The sequence below is a fragment of the Geotrypetes seraphini genome, chromosome 15 (assembly GCF_902459505.1).
Source record: "Geotrypetes seraphini chromosome 15, aGeoSer1.1, whole genome shotgun sequence".
NCBI lineage: Eukaryota > Metazoa > Chordata > Amphibia > Gymnophiona > Dermophiidae > Geotrypetes > Geotrypetes seraphini.
The window spans coordinates 31150354-31170042 of NC_047098.1; the positions used below are offsets into that span (position 1 = coordinate 31150354).

The 19689-nt window shown below is 42.8% G+C and overlaps 1 protein-coding gene across 6 annotated transcripts in view; it reads left to right on the top strand.

Annotated features, from left to right (window-relative positions):
• Nucleotides 1-272: 272 nt before the first annotated feature.
• Nucleotides 273-19689, top strand: part of FOXN1 (forkhead box N1) — a 129624-nt gene continuing 110207 nt past the window's right edge. For 2 of the 6 annotated variants that reach the window (XM_033921305.1, XM_033921307.1), the window contains exons 1-2: nt 315-399; nt 5788-5966. In XM_033921305.1, coding sequence (XP_033777196.1) covers nt 5909-5966 — 58 coding nt within the window. In that variant the 5' untranslated portion in view covers nt 315-399; nt 5788-5908. Of the gene's footprint in view, nt 400-482; nt 608-5787; nt 5967-19689 lie in introns of those variants that run through there. The other 4 variants (XM_033921308.1, XM_033921306.1, XM_033921309.1 and 1 more) reach the window with 4 other exon arrangements.

Consider the following 19689-nt stretch of genomic DNA (forward strand, 5'->3'; position numbering starts at 1 on the left):
GACTTTGGAAGTCCTATAAACACCAGGACTGCTTGGTTGGGGCATTCACAGCTGAATAGCCAAGGATACAAGTTACTGTGAAAAAAGAACAGAGGCCTTGCAAACCTGTACCAGAAAGAAGTCAGACTCTTTTTGCTTCCCTGTCTTCCTCTCACTACTTGCAGCTTAGTCATTCCTAGTTTTTATTAAATGTAATTTGCCTGGGGCTAATAAGAGCTGATATCATAATTATTGGCTCGCACAGCCAGTCGCTTGCTTTCTTTTTACCTGATGTAATCTCAGATCTATTTCAACATATTTTTTTGTTCTTTTCTCACCACTTCTGAGTTGTCTCTGCCATGTTTTCTGACCTAATCGTTGAGCTGAAGGAGCAGCACGCTGTTTTGCTTCAGTAGCAAGGTGAGAGCAAACCTTTGTCACTTTATCCTGGCTTTTTAAGAACTCAGGCGTGAAAGCCAAGGTAAATGGGGGAAGCCGGAGCCGTGCAGCTGACTCCTCTATTTAACGCTGAGTGTCAGAGCTGGGCTGAGCAGAGGTGAAAAGGGTCTCCTCCTTCCCCCAGGCTCTCAGACCCGGGAAGCTGTAGGGGCCAGGGATCGGACACTAGGTGAGTTCAGAAAGGTCCAGCTCTTTGATTATTGTCTTTCTGACTTCCTTTTTTTTTGCCTTTGTTGTGGATTCAAACAAAAAAATAATATTTAGAATATGCAGCTCTTAAAAGTACAGACTGCCTTAGCCAGGACTAATAAACAAAAAAAAAATAAAAATTGGTAAATTAGAACTAGGACTGTTTCCTCAAAATTCCTCACATGAAGAAATATTCCGTAATCTCCCATAGACCCAAAAGCCTCATTGGGTCAAGCTACAGATATTCCAGATTGCCAGCACTAAGTGAAGCCCCTGACAACAATTAGCAAATTAACTTCAGTAAAAAATAATAATAATAATAATAAATCCATATCTATATTAGAACATAATAGCTTTTGATAATAAATCTATCACGATTTATACTTTTAAATATGCACTGGACCTTTTATTCATTCTGAGTTGGGCTTAGAGATTATTAACATTTGTACGGTTTCTTCAGTTAAATTATTGTTTATTTAGGAGTGAAATGAAATTGAGAAAACCATGTTTCTTATTATGTAATAAAAGTTGTTCTATAAGGTGTGAGCGACAGACCTGTACACTGTCGCTAATGACAGGTATGTGGCATTATGACAATATATTATGTACACTACTTTGAATATCAAACAATTGTGTAACAGCCTGCTACAAAAACAAATGGAAGGTCACATCTCCCTCCCTCCATAGAGCATCCAAGCATGGTAGGAAGCAGAATACAGGTAGCCTATTTGGGGGGTGGGGGGAGAGGGGTGCAGACCCTGGCAGGGAAAGATGCACAGGGAGCTGGGTAGGGGGCAAGATGCAGACAGCCTATCTGGAAATGGGGCACTGGAATCCTAGGAAAGGGTAGAACCGAAGAAACCCGGCAGGTGTGTGGCCGTGTCCTTGCCTTCCAGCCATTTTTAGGCACCTTGAAACTGGAGATGGGGACAGGAAGCTCTCGGTGTTTATTGGTGATTTTATGGTGATAAGAACCGGCCTGATTTATTTCTCAGGGGGGGGGAGGATCCCCCTGTATTCTCTATATTTCTGTACCATGTATGCACTGCTTTTGATTTGGTGACACCAAACTAGGGCTCCTTTAACGAAGGTGCACTAGCGTTTTTATCGTACGTACTGGATTAGCGCGCGCTATAGTGCGTGCTACCTGAAAATCTACCACCTGCTCAAAAGGAGGCGGTAGCGGCTAGCACACACGCGCTATTCCACGCGTTAAGCCCCTAGCGCACCTTTGTAAAAGGAGCTTCTAGATTTATTTATTTAATTTTCTATACCTTTCTCCCAAGGGAGCTCAGAACGGTTTACATAAATTTATTCAGGTACTCAAGCATTTTCCCTGTGTGTCCTGGTGGGCTCACAATCTACCTAATGTACCTGGGGCAATGGAGGGATTAAGTGACTTGCCCAGGGTCACAAGGAACAGCATGGGTTTGAACCCACAACCTCAGGGTGCTGAGGCTGTAGCTTTAACCACTGCTTCACGGTGTGTAGATATTCTGGCACAGTGGTTCCCAACCCTGTCCTGGGGTTTCAAGATATCCATGAGATAGATTTGCATATAATGGAAGTGACAGGTATGCAAATCGCTCTCATGCATATTCATTAGGGATATCCTGAAAACCCGACTGGCTGGTGGTCCCCCAGGACAGGGTTGGGAACCACTAGCAGAAATGAAGGGTTCATAGGAAAAAGACCTTTGCCAAAGCCGGTTTTATCTGAGAAAACTGAAATAGGAATAGGGGATGCGGGATGGCTAAAACAGATCCAAATATTAAACTGAGTTACGAGTAACTTAAAACTCTAGATGCTTGATGTCAGCTGGGAAGAAACGACTGCAGGGATCAGCGAGGTTTCAGTGGCATGTAGGATCCTCCAGGTCTCAACCTGAGCACCCATATACCGGAACCGTGGCTGACAGAGCAGATAAAGAGCCTCCACCGGGAATCAGGACTTTGATTTATGGCGAATGAAGTCATCGAGCTCATTTTCAGAATCTGATACCTGAGACTGAAGCGTCCAGATCGTTGTGCGATTTCTCTTTCCGTAGCTCAGGTATCTTGACAAGCAAATGCAATATATGAGAAGAAGGAATCATCCAGAGAGTCTGTAAATAATCTGAAATAAAAGTGAAACTTTCACAATAGTCAGCCCTCTCCCTCTGGGGCTCTTTAAATCTGTGGATTAGCAGATCGGATTTGTAAGGCCCAGGGTTTTTGATTTCTACTGAAGGGTTTCTCAAGCATGTCCTGGGGAATCCACAACTAGGTGCTGCGGGAGATGAATTTGCACACACTTTCCCGTGAATATCCTCCAAACCCGACCAGCTGTGGGATAAATAGAGCTGGGCATGTCTGGGAAGCACTGAGGTACCAAATCTTTTTCAAGTCCAAGGTCATGGTTCTCATCAGCAGATGCCGAGGAAACTCTGGTGGTCTTACTATTTACTTGTTATTCAAAAGCACTTTTGGGGTGACCAGTCACTTAAGTGTTTCTCCTTGGATCTCCTCCCCCCCACCCCCCCTTGATACGCCACTGCTAAGGTGTGCTAGCATTTTTAGCACACACTAAATGAAAAATACTAATGCAAGCTCTATGGAGGCGTTAGCGTTTAGCGCGTGCGGTATTGTAGCTAGCGCACCTTAGTAAAAGGAGCCCTTAAAATGCTTATAGGACCGTCCGAGGTGATTTCTCAAAGCTGTTAACACCTTTGATCGTCATCACTCCAACACTTTATAATTTTCACTAGAATATTCTCACTTATTTCATTTTATTATGCTCTCCTTATACTCATAAATTTTATATTTCCCTTTAACGGATTTTATCAAATTTTCATTTTCATGTCGGTCATTTCCAAATGGTTTAAGAGAAAAAGCTGCACTTTTCTGAACTCATCAGGGTAGAGTTTTTTTCCCCTATGAGGTCAGATAAATGCAGCTTTTTCTCTTAAATCATTTGGAAATGATCGACATGAGAATGGAAATTTGATAAATCTGATAAAGGGAAATTTATGAGCATGTGGAGAGCAAAATAAAATGAAATAAGTGAGAATATTCTAGTGAAAATTATAAAGTGTTTGACTGATGACGATCAATGGTGTTTAATATTCTCATTCAAACACAGCTTTGAAAAATCACCTGATGGTCCTATAAGCACTTTAACGGCCTCTTTTACAAAGCCACACTAGCGGCTGCCACGCAGCAACAGCCCCAAAGCCCTTTAAATCTCTATGGGCTTTGGGGCCGTTAGCGCAGCGTTTTAAAAGAGGCTGTAAGTGATCTGTTGGATATATCTGTTTATTAATGAACAATATAGTTTGGATATATATCCACAAGTCATTATCAAAATAAGTGTTGACTGCTCCAAATTGGGTACCATTTATAGAAAAGAGAATGGCACAGGGACAGAATTTGTCCTTGACAGATGGATAACCAAAGGAAATCATCCCATGTCATTCTTTAGTGTCTATCTCAACCTCAGCCCTTCTACACTAGTGTTCTTCAATGCAAGGCTTGAGGGTCAGTGGCTGAGCCTATTCATGCTCTGATTCTTATGTGAGCCAAGTATAAGATAATGAAGCCATTGTGACATCACTGATAAGCTTGGCTCTTATTGGTGGAATGAGACATTATGACATCACAATATCTGCTCTGGATACCAGAGACTGTCATTCTCTAGTGTCTATCAACCTTAGTCCTTCTACACCAGCATTCTTCAATGCAAGTTTTGAGGGTCTGTGGTTGTGCCCATTCATACTCTGATTCTTCCCTCTCTCCATAAAGGTAGGGAGAACGAGAGGGCACTCTCTAAAGTTGAAAGGGGATAGATTCCGTACAAACGTAAGGAAGTTCTTCTTCACCCAGAGAGTGGTAGAAAGCTGGAACGCTCTTCCAGAGGCTGTTATAGGGGAAAACACCCTCCAGTGATTCAAGACAAAGTTAGACAAGTTCCTGCTGAACAAGAATGTGCGCTGGTAGGGCTAGTCTCGGTTAGGATGCTGGTCTTTGACCAGAGGGCCACCACGTGAGTGGACTGCTGGGCATGATGGACCACTTGTCTGACCCAGCAGTGGCAATTCTTATGTTCTTATATGGGGATGATTTCCTGTGGTTATCCGCAGGGACAGGGACAATGACAAATTCTGTCACCGTGTCATTCTCTAGATCCATGCCCAACTTTTAAGCATGAGTATTTACACCAACTGAAACCTGATGTAAATCCCCACATATAAGTTAGGCAAGGATCCCCTGAATTCTATAATGCTATGTGCATCTTTAATGAACAATCCTGACCCACTCGAGCCCCTCCCATAGCTTAATCAGCACTGATCATTGAAAGTGCCATTAAAAACCAATTAGAAATATGATTTAAAAATGAATTAGCTGGTAGACGCCTAATGAGGTAGATGCCTCCACTTCGATGTAGGTATCTACATTAAGGCACCTACCAGCAAGTAGGTATAGTAAGGGGCAGATTTGGGATAGAATTTGGGCATGGATTCGCTTAGGTGCTGGTAGACGTCTATTATTGTTATTATTAGTTACTTATATACCACGTATCAATGGAGGTTGCCTGTGGTTTACATTCAGGTACGCAAGCATTTTTTCCTAACTGTCCCGATGGGCTCACAATCTACCTAATGAACCTTAGGTGCACTCATTTAGGCCAAGGAAACCCTGGCTAAATGGCTGTGTGCCTAAGGTTTTAATGCCTAACAGCACCTAAGAACATTTAGGCACCATTAGGCGTGATTCGTTAAATGATGCCTAGCAGCTGATTGACAGCCATGCCTATCAACACCTACAAATTAGGCACCATTTCTATAGAATCAGAGCCTTTTTGTCAAAGGAATCCTACATTGCCTTACAGCTTTGGGGGGAGGATGGGCTGGAGAGGGCTTCAATGGCTGGGAGGGTTTAGATGGGCTGGAGTAGGTTTTAATGAAGATTTCGGCAGTTGGAACCCAAGCACAGTACCGGGTAGAGCTTTGGATTCTTGCCCAAAAATAGCTAAGAAGAAAAAATTTAAAAATTTAAATTGAATCAATATGGGCAGACTGTATGGACCATTCGGGTCTTTATCTGCCGTCATCTACTATGTTAGCTTAATATTGTGCTAATAATAAGCAGGGGGGTAAGATTTTCTTGTGTTTCTAATATTCAGGTTTTTGCCAAAAAATAAACAAAGCAGCCAGGAAAGTGCCAGGAAGCGCCTCCGGGTTTTTTCGTCCTACCTGTGGCAGAAGACAGATTCAGGCACGATGGCATCTCGGTGAGCAGCATCCATGGCATCTGAGCACAGGGGTAGGCAGCTAGGCACCACGATGGTCAACTCACAACCAGGTGAAGACTTCCTTTCCCTGCTGGGCCCCAGTTTCTTTTTCTCTTTAAAACAATACTGTTACTTGGTTTCAAACATTTATTCCTGCCAACTCGATAGAAGCTGGTCAAAAAGAATTGTTGACACATTATCCATTTGTGAAGCTGAAAAACATTTCTTGGAGTTGAATACCCTCATTTCTGGAGGGGTCAAGGGGTGTCACAGAGGGGGGATCATACCAGATTCTTTTGCAAACAAGATGTGATGATGCCTCTTACAGAAGGGAAAGCAGGAGAATTGTCCTGGTACCTTTCCTGTCCTAGAAGGAGTTTAGGGACATGAGCAGGTCATAAGTTAAACCAGATCTAGACTTTGATAGTTCATGACTTAGTTCAGCTAAGCTTAGGATTCTGCTCTGTTATAATTGGTTCTGGTTATGTTATTGGAAGTTATGTTATTTGTGGTCTTATATCCCACCAAATCCTTCAGAGTGGAGTTTGAGACGGGTTACAACAACAATTAATGTATGTCCAGACATTACAACAGCAATTATTGAAACACAACCATAAATATCCTGTGCGGTAAAAAGTCCAGTGAATTCCTAATCTAGACTTCTGGTGCAGTGAGTTTGTGGGTAATGTATTCATTTCATGATCATGAGGTTCTGTCATAGATGGCTGCAGGTTTCATTACAGTTCAGAATTCCATAAACTCAACTTGTTTTCACTTTGGCTCTGGCTGCTTAGTTTAATTTATTATTCAGTTTACAGTGGCATATCTGAAAGGAAAATAGAACGGAGATAGCCAGACTGAATTCCACTAGTTTTCTAGAACAGGATTTGCTGATTTAATCCTCGTTGCCTCAGAAACTCTTAGGTCCAATGTGGAAACCTTGCGTTAGGTTTTGCTCCCCAATGAAGTAACCAAAGCATGCAAATAGGCCCAATGTATGCTGACATGAGAGAGGGCGAGAAAGCACAAACAGTAAAGGGGGTCCAAGGAAGCTTCGAAGACCAGTCAAGAATGCATCAAAGTAAACTTAACTTAAGAATGACCCAGCCTGGTCAAGTTTCAGCAATGCCTTCGTCAGGGATCTATAAATACACATCATATACAAAACAAATTAAAAACAAATACCGACAATTATAATAATAAAAAATTATCTGTACTTGTTTTTTAATTTGTTTTGTATATGATGTGTATTTATAGACCTCTGAAGGCATTGCTGAAATGGGTGTACAATGATTCATCATGGACATTTCATCGTGGCCAGTTCAGTTGGGCTCTTTATTTCGGTGCTGAATTGTCCCACAAAACATCCCACTATGAATCATCCTGGACCCCATGACTAGCACTTCCCAGGATTCCAATATTTTGGGTTTTGCGAAATCAAGAGTGGGAGCCATGCAGGGCTGCTGTGGTTGCAGTTTGTGCTATTTCTCCTCTTCCTCCTGCATCCCATCGGGACGCAGGGCTTGAAGAAGAGGGGACCCACTGTGACAGATAAGGTGCCTTGAGCAGGAAAGTGGCAATGAAAAGCCCCAGAATCCTCGGGGACAGGGGTGACTGGTTTCCTCTCCCTGTGGTTTGCCATCTACGATTCAGTTTTTTGAGAAGTGATGCCCACCCCCCAAAAAAATTCTAGCCTCCCCTTCTCCTCCCTGTCTGTGATGTGGTAAGAGTGGATAGCGTAGCTGGTATTAAGAAAGGTTTGGACAATTTCCTGGAGGAAAAGTGCATAGTCTGTTATTGAGAAAGACATGGGGGAAGCCAGTAAGCCACTGCTTGCCCTGGATCGGTAGCATGGAATGTTGCTACTCCTTGGGTTTTGGCCAGGTTCTAGGGACCTGGAATGGCCATCACGAGAACAGGCTACTGGGCTTGATGGACTGAATAGTCTGACCCAGTAAGGCTATTCATATGTTCTTACGTAAGCAACATATAGGACAATTAAGCCATTTTAATATCACTGATGAGGTTGGCTCTGAGGCATTGTGGAATGAGGCATTATGACATCACAATCGTAGCTCTGGAATGTTGCTCTCATTGGGGGTCCAGAATCTTGCTATTCTTTGAGATGCTGGAATGTTGCTACTCTTTGGGTTTTGGCCAGGTACTAGGGACCTGGATTGGTCCCCTTGAGAACTGGCTACTGGGATTGATGGACCATTGGTCTGACCCAGTAAGGCTGTTATTATGGCACTTCTCCCTCAAGCACTCCCACCCTCCCCTAGGGTCTTTTCCCTCAAGCACTCCCACCCTCCCCTAGGGTCTTCTCCCTCAAGCACTCCCACCCTCCCCTAGGGTCTAGGATGAGTCATTGTGGCTGTGATGAAACATCCCACGATGAACTGGCTGCGATGAATTGACCCATTCTGGCCAATACTTGGCCAAGCTGGGATTTCCTTCAGTAAAGTTTATTTTGCTGCATTCTTGACTTGTCTTCCTTCCTTGGACCACCTATGCTGTTTGCAGAACCCAATGAGAAAACACAAAGCCCAATGAGAAAGCCACTCCTGGTTTTGTCTTCAGCATAAAAGAGGGCATCAGATGTATGCATATATAGGTCTGTGGTGGCACAGCTATGTCTCGGCACAGAGTTGAATGCACATTCATCTGCACATATACTGGAATGCTATAGGTATATTTTTGCAGTACCATTTATGCACATAATAGCATTCCAGCACATAAACAGATGTAGTACTCGCAACTCTGGGTGCCAAGATCTTTCTTTTTTTTTGTGCTCAGAACTGCACACATATGTTTATGTTCATTAAAAGTTTAATAACCCACCATTTCTGCACACAGATCATAGTGGCTTACAATTAAAAGTTAAAAAAAAAAAAGGTTTACGAAAAGAACACTAGTGTCTGATAGGGCAGAAAAGCACAGCTCAGCCATTCAAATCACAACACAAAAGCTATACTAAGAGTAATGCATAGACCAGGGGTAGGGAATTCCGGTCCTCGAGAGCAGTATTCCAGGCAGGTTTTCAGGATTTCCCCCAATGAATATGCATGAGATCTATTTGCATGCACTGCTTTCAATGCATATTCATTGGGGAAATCCTGAAAACCCGACTGGAATATGGCTCTCGAGGACCGGAGTTCCCTACCCCTGGCATAGACCAAAACGAATCCTCACCCAGGAAACTGTCCAGCACTGCAGACCAACTACAGACATCCTGATCAGGTAAATAGATAGTCAAAGTCCTAACGAAGATTAGCTGAAAGGCCAAAAGCAGGTTCAAAAAAGTAAGATTTTAATAACACATTAAATTTTGAAAGTGACTGCTCTAATCGATGATATGACAGCATGTTATTCCAAAGAGCTGGAGCCAGGAAATAAGCCACAGAGCGTGTTGATTCATAATGGTCCAGCTCTTTTTTCTTTGTTTCTACATGCCTCATCCTCAGATCTGTCTTTTTAAAACATTTATTTACACATGCTCTCTAAAAAATTGCAGGTCAAAATGCTCGCAGTAAAGAGAAAAAACAAAACCAGGCATAAAATCCTCCCTAATACTGACTACAGAAAAACAAGCTAAGCTTTTGCACCTCCTTAGACATGGCATTAAAACCCCAGCACTGGGCTCAGCTCTTTGGTCTTCTGTGCGCTCTTCTGTGTCTGCCCTGAATAGTTAAGAGGTTCGTTAGCCTAGATTTAAATGAGCTGTGCACTATGGTTCACACATAAAAACTCATTTCTGTATTGTGTGCCCACAAGCCAAGCTAACCACTATGATAAGCCCAGAGCACTTTTCTGCATTGGTCCATTATAAACTGCTTGCCCTCTGGGGACAGGAAGGTGCCGATTGTGCTCAGCTGTAACTCACCTTGAGCTGCAACTGAAAAAGGCATGAGCTAAATCCAAAATCTGTCCCTTTCCCCTGGAAAGGCCTCTCTTTTCTTTTTACTGTGGTGCACATGCTGTGAAAGTGAGAGTAAGCCTTTGGCATCAAAATTCACTTGGAAGATTCAGCCATTTTCCTAGCATCACTCGTGCTCATACCAATGCAGTCACAGAATGTGCTTTGAATATTGCTTGACTTCATTAAAATGCTGCAGTGATATAGTAAGGGAAGGACGGGTGGGGGGGGAGGCGGTCTGCCCCAGGCGCCCTCTTGGTGGGGGCACTGGCCCCCTTCTCTTCTCTGCCCCCACACTCCTTCGCGACCCTCCCTGCTGCTCATGTGCACCCCTTCCCTGGCTTATACCTCTTTAATTTTTCCAGGGTGAGCAGTGTCGTGAACTTCCTGCCCGCATCAGTGTCGGCTCTCTCTGATGTCACTTTCTGGGTCCCACGCCTAGGAAGTGACATCAGATGTGGACAGCTAATTAAAGAGTTACAGGGGAGGGAAGGGGGGGTGCATGCACGGTGATGGGGGGCCAGGGTGGGGTGGGGCACCCCGGATGCTGCTCACCATTGCTACGCCACTGAAATGCTGTGACAGAGTTTGGATCAGGGGGTTATAGAAAATGGAAAGAGCTGTTGAAGATGGGAAATATCTCTAACATATGAGAGAACTTAAGGGTCAACCTAATTCTCAGGGTACACTAAGCCAGTAAAGCTTTCAGGATACACATGATGAAAATACATGACATAAATTGCAAACACTACCTCCATTATACGTAAATCTATCTTATGCACATTCATTAAGGGTATCCTGAAAATGTGACTGGGAGTAGGGTTACCAGACGTCTGGATGGCTTTTCAAAATTCGGCACTTTGTCCAGGTTTATGAGCTGATCCCTAGTGTATAACAGCATGCCTAAATTTTATACCATGTGACTCAAAAGGGGTGTGGCCATGAGAGGGGACATAGGCAGTAGAGAATGACACGGTGACAAAATTCATCACCGTTCCCGTCCCCACGGATAACCGCGGTAAACCATCTTCATGTCATTCTTTAAGGAGAGAGGGAAGAATCGGAGTATGAATGGCCACAACCACTGACCCACAAGCTTTGCTTTGAAGAATGCTGGTGTAGAAGGACTGAGGTTGAAACAGACACTACAGAATGACAGTCTCTGGTATCCAGAGCAGATATTGTGATGTCATAATGCCTCATTCCACCAGTGCCTAAGAGCCAATCACATCAGTGATGTCACAATGGCTTCATTATCCTTGGCTCCCATAAGAATCAGAGTATGAATGGCCACAACCACTGACCCGCAAGCTTTGCTTTGAAGAATGCTGGTGTAGAAGGACAGAGGATGAAATAGACACTAGAAAATGACATGGGATTATTTCCCGCGGTTATCCGCGGGGACGGGAATGGTGATGAATTTTGTCACCGTGTCATTCTCTAATAGGCAGGTTGGGACATTTCCAGAAATTAGGGACAATGTTAAGAAAGGGTCATTTACACACCCAACTGCCAATAGTTGCGCACCAGCATAGACACCAAGTTTCTGCAGGCATAGGCATGAGATCCATGCTAAACTAGAATTCTCTCTGTACAGAGTAGATTACTAATTTAGCATGGATCTTTGGTCGCCCTTTATAGAATCCCTCTCCCTATGTAATTCAAACATGCACAAATTACCAAGGAGAACAATTAGTCTGGTGACTGTTAAGACATCGGAGATGCTGCAGATTAAATTAAAGGCACAGTTCAATCCCTCCCAGATTGTTCTCAGAGTCATGTCTTCAAAGGGTTTTTCTTCTTCTGAGTAGGAAGCCGGACATAAGAAGATTTGTTAGAAGTACCGTTCACTAGGTGTCATTGTATGACCTAAGGCACTTCATATATTTATTAATTTGTGTTTTGAATTGCTGAGTTTCTGTAGTATCTTGTTGCATGAATTCCTAATAAGAAAAAAAAAGTGTTTCAAGAAGAGAACTGTTCACATACCAAAGAATGAAATACGATCAAGTTAGTAAATAGTTTACTCAAAAATGCATCTCAAGGTTGCTATGTGAAGGAAGCTATCAAAAATGATCTTCAGTTAAGGAGAGAGTAGAGTTGGTGGTGAGCTTGCGTATAGGGACTCAAGCTGAGGACTACAGTTTACTTGTGAAAACCCATGAATCAGGGCTCCAAGGTCTAATTCCATCTCTATTAATCTTATTATGTGACCTAGAACAAGTTACTTGAACAGATCAAGGGTTGGTATTCACTAGGGTTTAACTGGGCAGGTGAGGTTTCCAATAAACCCCAGTGAGTGAGCTGGCACCTGGTATTCAATGGCACTTAACTGCTTATTGCCCTTAATATGTCCACTAACTGGCCATCCCTAACCAGATCATAGGTTAGGGGTAGGCTGGGGGTGGAGTTAGGGAGAAGCATTAATGTTGACACTTACTGGCACTTTTTGGTCCTCTAACTACATAACTGCATAAAGTTAGGACAGCAAAACAACTGTTCTAACCCCCGGCTTCTTTTACAAAACCATAGTGCGACTTTTAGAGCCAGCCATGGTGGTAACAGCTCAAAAGCTCATAGAATTCCAATGAATGTCAGAGCTGTTACCGCCGTGACTGGCATTAAACTACAGTTTTGTAAAAGTAGGGGGGGGGTATGCAGAAAGTTAACTAGGCACTAGTCTGAATATCAGCCAATGCCCAGTTAACTCCTGGGCTGGCAGATGTACCCAGATATTCAATGCCAGAAGCCATGGCTGAATATTGACCCCCTAAATGTACAACTGGTATATATATATATATAGGTATATATATATAGGTATTTTCAGTGACAGTTATATGCATATCTATATCTATATATATATATATACAGTACTCCCCCAATATTCATGGGGGTTCTGTTCCAGGAACCCCCGCAAATGTTGAAAAACCGCGAATACGGTTTTTAGCAGGGGAGACAGGAGAGGGCAGCCAGAGAGGTAGGAGAGGGCAGCCGGAGCGCCGGTGAATGAAGGAAATCACTCGCGGTATGCTCCGACTGCCTCTTCCTGTACTAAAGTCGGGCCTCACCAGTCAGGAGCTGCGTGTCAAAGCTGATAACTGAAATGGGTTTTAGATGTATTTAAAAACAGCTTAGGACTCTTCAGTGCTGCTGTACGCCCAGAGCTGAAAGGGGTATTTTAGGAGGAGTCATCAGGGCGGGACGTGGGCTGACCTAGACTTAGTCGTACTGCAAGTATAACCGAAAGTGTAACAAAGCTGCCTGGACAGAACTTGTACGTTGTGACTTAGACGATGTAAAGACTGGTCTAAGTGCCCAGAAGATATCCAAAGTGACCAAATAACCACTGCAGACACAAAGTACAGACCCCCCCACACACTCCCCCAGTGATCAGTGACCCCCCCCAACACCATAAAAAATCAGACTAAAAACATACATGCCTGCCTCTAGAACATCAGCACCTGGCATAGGAAAGCCTAGTAGAGCAGCACAGAGGTGGCTTAAGTAGTTTGGAGCTATTGTGATTGTAAGCAAGTGGGTCTAGTGGGTTTTGGGGGGCTCACCATGACCTATAAGGGAGTTCTGGTGAGATGTTTATATGGCACCATTTTTGTGAAGTTCGCAGCAGTACCCTGTGTTGCCATGTCTGGGTGCCCAGTGCATCACTTTTTCTGGCCCCTCCCATATCCAAAAGGTCTTGTTCTAGGTGTTTTTGACTTGGACAAATGTTTGGATGAGAATGGGATATAAAGATAGATGACTTATCGGTCTGGCCAATTAAACGGCTGGATGTATAATTAGACAATTTTTGAAAAAAATATTTTGAACGTATTTTTCGGGAATGGACTTTAGACATTGCTGACTTTGGGTGACTAGCGATTTAGGCCCAAAACGGACTTAGACGTATCTTTTGATTATGCCCCTCCAAATATATATGTGTGCGTGTAGATATATATATATGTGTGTATATATATATATATAGGGCCTGTTTTACAAAGCTGTGCAGCAACAGCCCCGAATCCCTTTAAATCTCTATGGGCTTCGGGGCCGTTACCGCGCTGGAGCCGCTAGCGTGGCTGTGTAAAACAGGCCCATAGTCTTTTTGAAAATACACAAATAGCTTTGGCTGTCTTATTCTGCTTGTGCACAGAGAATAAGAGTTTCAGAATGTACCTCCTCATTTCATAATGAATGGAAAATACTTTTCAGAATGATATTGCTTAATAGAGTCATATTTATGATGGGAAAATTAAAGATCTCCGAAGAACAATGACTTTTAGTTCTTACAGGATGTTTTTCTCTATATCAGTTTTTTTCTTTCCATTAAAAAAAAAAAATTCCCATAAATTTTGAATTTGAGGTAGCTGTGTGATTGTCTGTCCATTTGTCCATCACAGGAGCTGTCCAGCCCTTGGTGCTGAAGAGCACTGAAACATGTTTTGCACATACTGATGTGTATTGGTCATTCTTGTTCACCTGCTTTAACCTGACATCTTCCTTCTACTCCTTTGTTCTTCCATCTTGGCCTGTTCTTGAGCTTTGATACCATTGGTTCCCGGTTTATTTTAGAGTTCAATTTAAATGTGCTTGTGTTGTTTTTAAAATCCTATATGCCATCTTTACTCCTCATTCCTTTATCTTGGAATGCTTACAGACTTTCTTTTGCAAAAGGTAGCCAACAATTTAAATTATTTCTTCCTTCCAAAAAAGGGATTAAAGGGGTCAAGGTTTTTAGTCAATCGCTGATCTTTAAGTTTTCTCAACTTAGGAATGATCTTCCATTTCTTTTAAGAAGTTCCGGCTCACTTCAATTTTTTCACAAATCTTTAAAAACTACTTTATTTGTTAAACACTTTGAAAATTAATTTCCCGAAATTTAGTCTTATTTTTATGGGTTTTATTTAAGTTAATTATTGTAAACCGAGTCGAGCTTTCTTAGAATGATGACTCGGTATATAAAGCCAAGCCTTAGATTAGATTAGATGAGAATCTATATACAGCCACTTAGGTGTTCCTTCATTTTATAATATCATCTCTTCCCTCCCTCCGCCTCCTCCCAATCCATGCATCACAATATCAGTCTTTGACCAGGAGAATCACGCTATAACCCCTTCTAGAATCTAGTACACATGTATCCTGAGTCTGCCATTCCTAATTTAAACCCATTCTTCTGCCATCTTCCTTCATTCAGGAAATCAGGCTTGATCTTAGACATTACTTTGGAAAACTTAAAGACCTCCTGCTCTTCTTAGATGGTGTCCTCTTACAGAACTATCTTTCTTTCTAGACTACTTCCCTCAGTCTCTCATCTCTTCTTCCTATTTGCCTTTTCTGCTATTTATAGTCAAAGAGAGCTGTGAATCCCCTCTGCTGCCTTCATATGGGTGGATATCAGGAGGAGGCAGCTTCGTGCTATATTAAGTAACAGGCAGGCTCAGAATGACAGCTCCTTTCTGGGTTTCTCCAGAAACTTGTTTTTCTTCCACAGAAACTGTGTTTGCCATGTGATTTCAAAATATGCTCTGCTGCCCACTGTTATAGGGAACACAACAGTGGATTTTAAATAGAATGCATACATTGGACTTGAAACATCTGGGTTGGGATGTCTCAAATTCCTCTAGCATTTTACAAAAAGATCTGCTGACAGAGAACTTTGTCTAAGATGTATGCAGAAATGGGCGTATGGGTGCCAGCAAAACCCATTTTGCAAAAGTCAGTATCTGCCATAGCAACAGAGGCAACTCTGTAATATACACCTACTTCTATGTGCTGGTATCTCAGAACATATATATGTATGTATTGGCACATAGATGTGTATGTCTGCCATATTAAAAACCTATATGTTTCCCCAAGCTGTCACAATGCCTGATATTTGCCAGGATCACTTTTTTGGCGGGGGAAGGAGCCAAATAGCTGGCAACCTTCCTTTATCCCTCCCTTACAGAGCTGCACAAAAAAGCACATAACCTAGATGTGCCTAAGAACAGCTGTAAATCCCAATGTTGATCTCATAGAAAATAAACAAGTTCTCTTCTGACATGGGAAATGCATGTGTAAATTTGAACCCTGTCCATGCCCTGCTCAAAATATCCAGACCACACCCCCTTGTCATATGCACATTTTCACATTTTGCATATGTTTATCCCAGCTTTCTCAAATCAGGATTTAGAAGAGTATGCAATATACCGTAAATGCCGGTGGAAGCGCATCCAGATCACAAATAGAACTTCTATAATAACCCAGAGCACAAAACAAACCAAAAATCCACCAGAGTTCCACAGGGAAAGCAGGAGAGCAAAACCAAGGCGAACCGTGGAACCGATGTTCTTAATAAGGTCTTTTATTCAACCAATGTCGTATATAAAGTGCAGTACAAAAGAAATGCAGTACAAGAATCGGGGTAGGGACCCAACGCGGCCTGTGTTTCGGTCACAAAAAACCTTCCTCTGGGGTCCGTTGTTGATATTAACCTCAGGAAATGAAATGCAAATGAGCAAAACAATATACCGTGTGCAAAATAATGTTGCCAAACTAGCAATAATGCCGACTTTGGCAACATTATTTCACACGCGGTATATTGTTTTGCTTATTTGCATTTCATTTCCTACTCTACTTTTCAAGAAATCCCTGAAAACGACCTAATACCGCAAATACCCTCCCAATTCCCCAAAGCTACCTGATCTACTCATTATCTCCCCTGGAAATTGCCAGATATCTTCTTTTGTAATCCGCCTTGAACCGCAAGGTAATGGCGGAATAGAAATCACGTAATGTAATGTAATAACAACGGACCCGGAGGAAGGTCTTTTGTGACCGAAACACGGGCCATGTTGGGTCCATACCACGATTCTTTTACTGTATTGCTTTTGTACTAGCAATAATGCCGAGTTTGACAACATTATTTCGCACATGGTATATTGTTTTGCTTATGTGCATTTCATTTCCTGTGGTTAATATCAACAACAGATCCTGTGGTTAATATCAACAACAGACCCCGGAAGAAGGTCTTTTGTGACCGAAACACGGGCCATGTTGGGTACATACCATGATTCTTTTACTGTATTGCTTTTGTACTAAAAATAATGCCGAGTTTGGCAACATTATTTCGCACGCGATATATTGTTTTGCTTATTTGCATTTCATTTCCTGTGGTTAATATCAACAACAGATCCTGTGGTTAATATCAACAACAGACCCCGGAAGAAGGTCTTTTGTGACCGAAACACGGGCCATGTTGGGTCCATACCACGATTCTTTTGCTGTATTGCTTTTGTACTAGCAATAATGCCGAGTTTGGCAACATTATTTTGCACGCGGTATATTGTTTTGCTTATTTGCACTTCATTTCCTACTCTACTTTTCAAGAAATCCCTGAAAACGACCTAATACCGCAAATACCCTCCCAATTCCCCGAAGCTACCTGATCTACTCTTTATCTCCCCTGGAAATTGCCAGATATCTTCTTTTGGAATCCGCCTTGAACCGCAAGGTAATGGCAGAATAGAAATCATGTAATGTAATGTAATATCAACAACGGACCCCGGAGGAAGGTCTTTTGTGACCGAAACATGGGCCGTGTTGGGTCCATACCACAATTCTTTTACTGTATTGCTTTTGTACTAGCAATAATGCCGAGTTTGACAACATTATTTCGCACACGGTATATTGTTTTGCTTATGTGTATTTCATTTCCTGTGGTTAATATCAACAACGGACCCCAGAGGAAGGTCTTTTGTGACTGAAACACAGGCCATGTTGGGTTCCTACCACGATTCTTTTACTGTATTGCTTTTGTACTGCATTTTGTATATTACATTGGTTGAATAAAAGACTGTATCAAGAACATCAGTTCCACAGTTGTTCTCCTTGGTTTTGCTCTTCTATAAGAACTGCCATAGTGCATACAGGCACACGTCCTGTGCCAGGGATTTTCTTTAAAACCATATTTATGCTACAGATGGGGCAACTCAGTTCATCTGCCCATAAACTGGATAGATGAAAGGACAGTGTAATTGAGCAAACTGTATTGATATGGTGCAACAGAACCTCCTACAGACTCTGCTTTCATAAGAGGCCGATTGAGCACATAAGGGCTTTGTGCAAGAGAAAGGGGGAAAATATGCTGGACGGGCATTCCTAATGTTTAGGATGACAGGTTACCATTTAATCCTTTGCAGTTTTACAAGGTTTCTTCTCACATACATACAGGTTTCATCCCCCACCTTCTCATATCATTGACGCTTTCCAGAAATTAGAGTCCCTCTCCTCCCTATACACACTGAATATTCCACTTGGTGAATCCACAAACTGATAGGGCAGTATCCCTGCCCTGATATTTCCAGCTGCTGGAGTGTGGGATCTGTTTAGGCAGGTCCCTGCAGCTCTCTTCTCTGGGTAAATGGTTGAGAGCCAGCAGTAATAGACATGAACCTGTTCTCCTGGGAATGTGAGAAATTCCCTCAGGAAAATCTTTTAACACTCCCTGCTGGGCTAGGCTTCTAACTCAACTGGTTTTTTAGTAATATCGAATGATACCATGTTAAGTTTCACTACCATGAAGAGAGGCATGGGCAAACAGGACAGTGGCAGGAAGAGGGTGAGCAAAGCTGAAGATGCTACTTCAATAGCAATCTGCAAATGTCAAGAGACAAATCTGTATGAAGCAGTTGATTGGTAATACTGTATGTAAAGCACCTCTTACCAGCATCCTTTTACCTTCATCATCTGTTCTTGGGTATGACCTTTGAGCTCACTTACATAACATAACATAAGAATTGCCAACTCTGGATCAGACCTTAGGTCCATCAAGTCTGGCGATCCACACACGCGGATGCCCCGCCAGGTGTACCCTGGCATAGATTTAGTCCCCATAACACTCTATGCTTCTCATGAAACCTACACATGGATAGGATAAGCCTAAAAATCACAACATTTTCAGCTATGAGCACAGACTCAAGGCTGCAGAAGATTCACTGTTACCCCTCTCTTCCCCCTCAGTTATTTATTTATTTACCACCTATTAGTTGTCTAAGCAGTTTGCATTCAGGTATTCAGTCTTTTGTCCCTATCTGTCCCGATGGGCTCACAATCTATCGAATGTACCTGGGGCAATGGAGGACTGAGTGACTTGCCCAGGGTCACAAGGGGCAGCGCAGGGCTTGAACTCGCAACCTCAGGGTGCTGAGGATGTACCACTAACCATTAGGCTACTCAATCCTCATTACAGCCAGCAAAGTGAGTGAAAAGAGGAGATGGCAAATACTCTGAAGGCCCTCTTTATAGAGATGCTTTTGCCCCTGGAAATGCAAGACTTTATAGATTTATTTATAATATTTCTATTCCACACTATCAGTTAGTTTCTAGGCAGATTACAGATATACATAGTTAACAGGACATAACAATATAGTCTATACCTTTCAAAAATCACAGCATGCTGGTTCTAGTGCATAGGTGTCGGAACAGGGGAGGCCACAGGGGCCATGACCTCCCCCAAAATTGGCAGTTGATGGTTGGTGTCCGCCCTCCCAACTGTCTCCTGATGCTGTACTTTATATCTTTGGGGCAGCCGCCGTGCAACATCAATGAACAGGCCTGCCCCGGAACCCTTCATTCTACTTCCAGGGGCAGGCCAGCTCATTGACGCTGTGCAGCAGCTGCCCCAAAGATTTAAAGTATAACGATGGGAGGAGGGAGGAGATGGAGTCGGGAGCTGGTGATGAGCCATGTCGCAGGATTCCACTGGGGCTAGGGTGGAGTTCCTGGGCCCCCCAAAAAAAAAAAAAATACTTAAAAAAAAAAAACCTAGGGTTGTCAGGTTTTACTATAGTAAAATCTGGATCCCTAGACCTGCCCCCAGGCCCTCCCAGTTCCACCAAGCC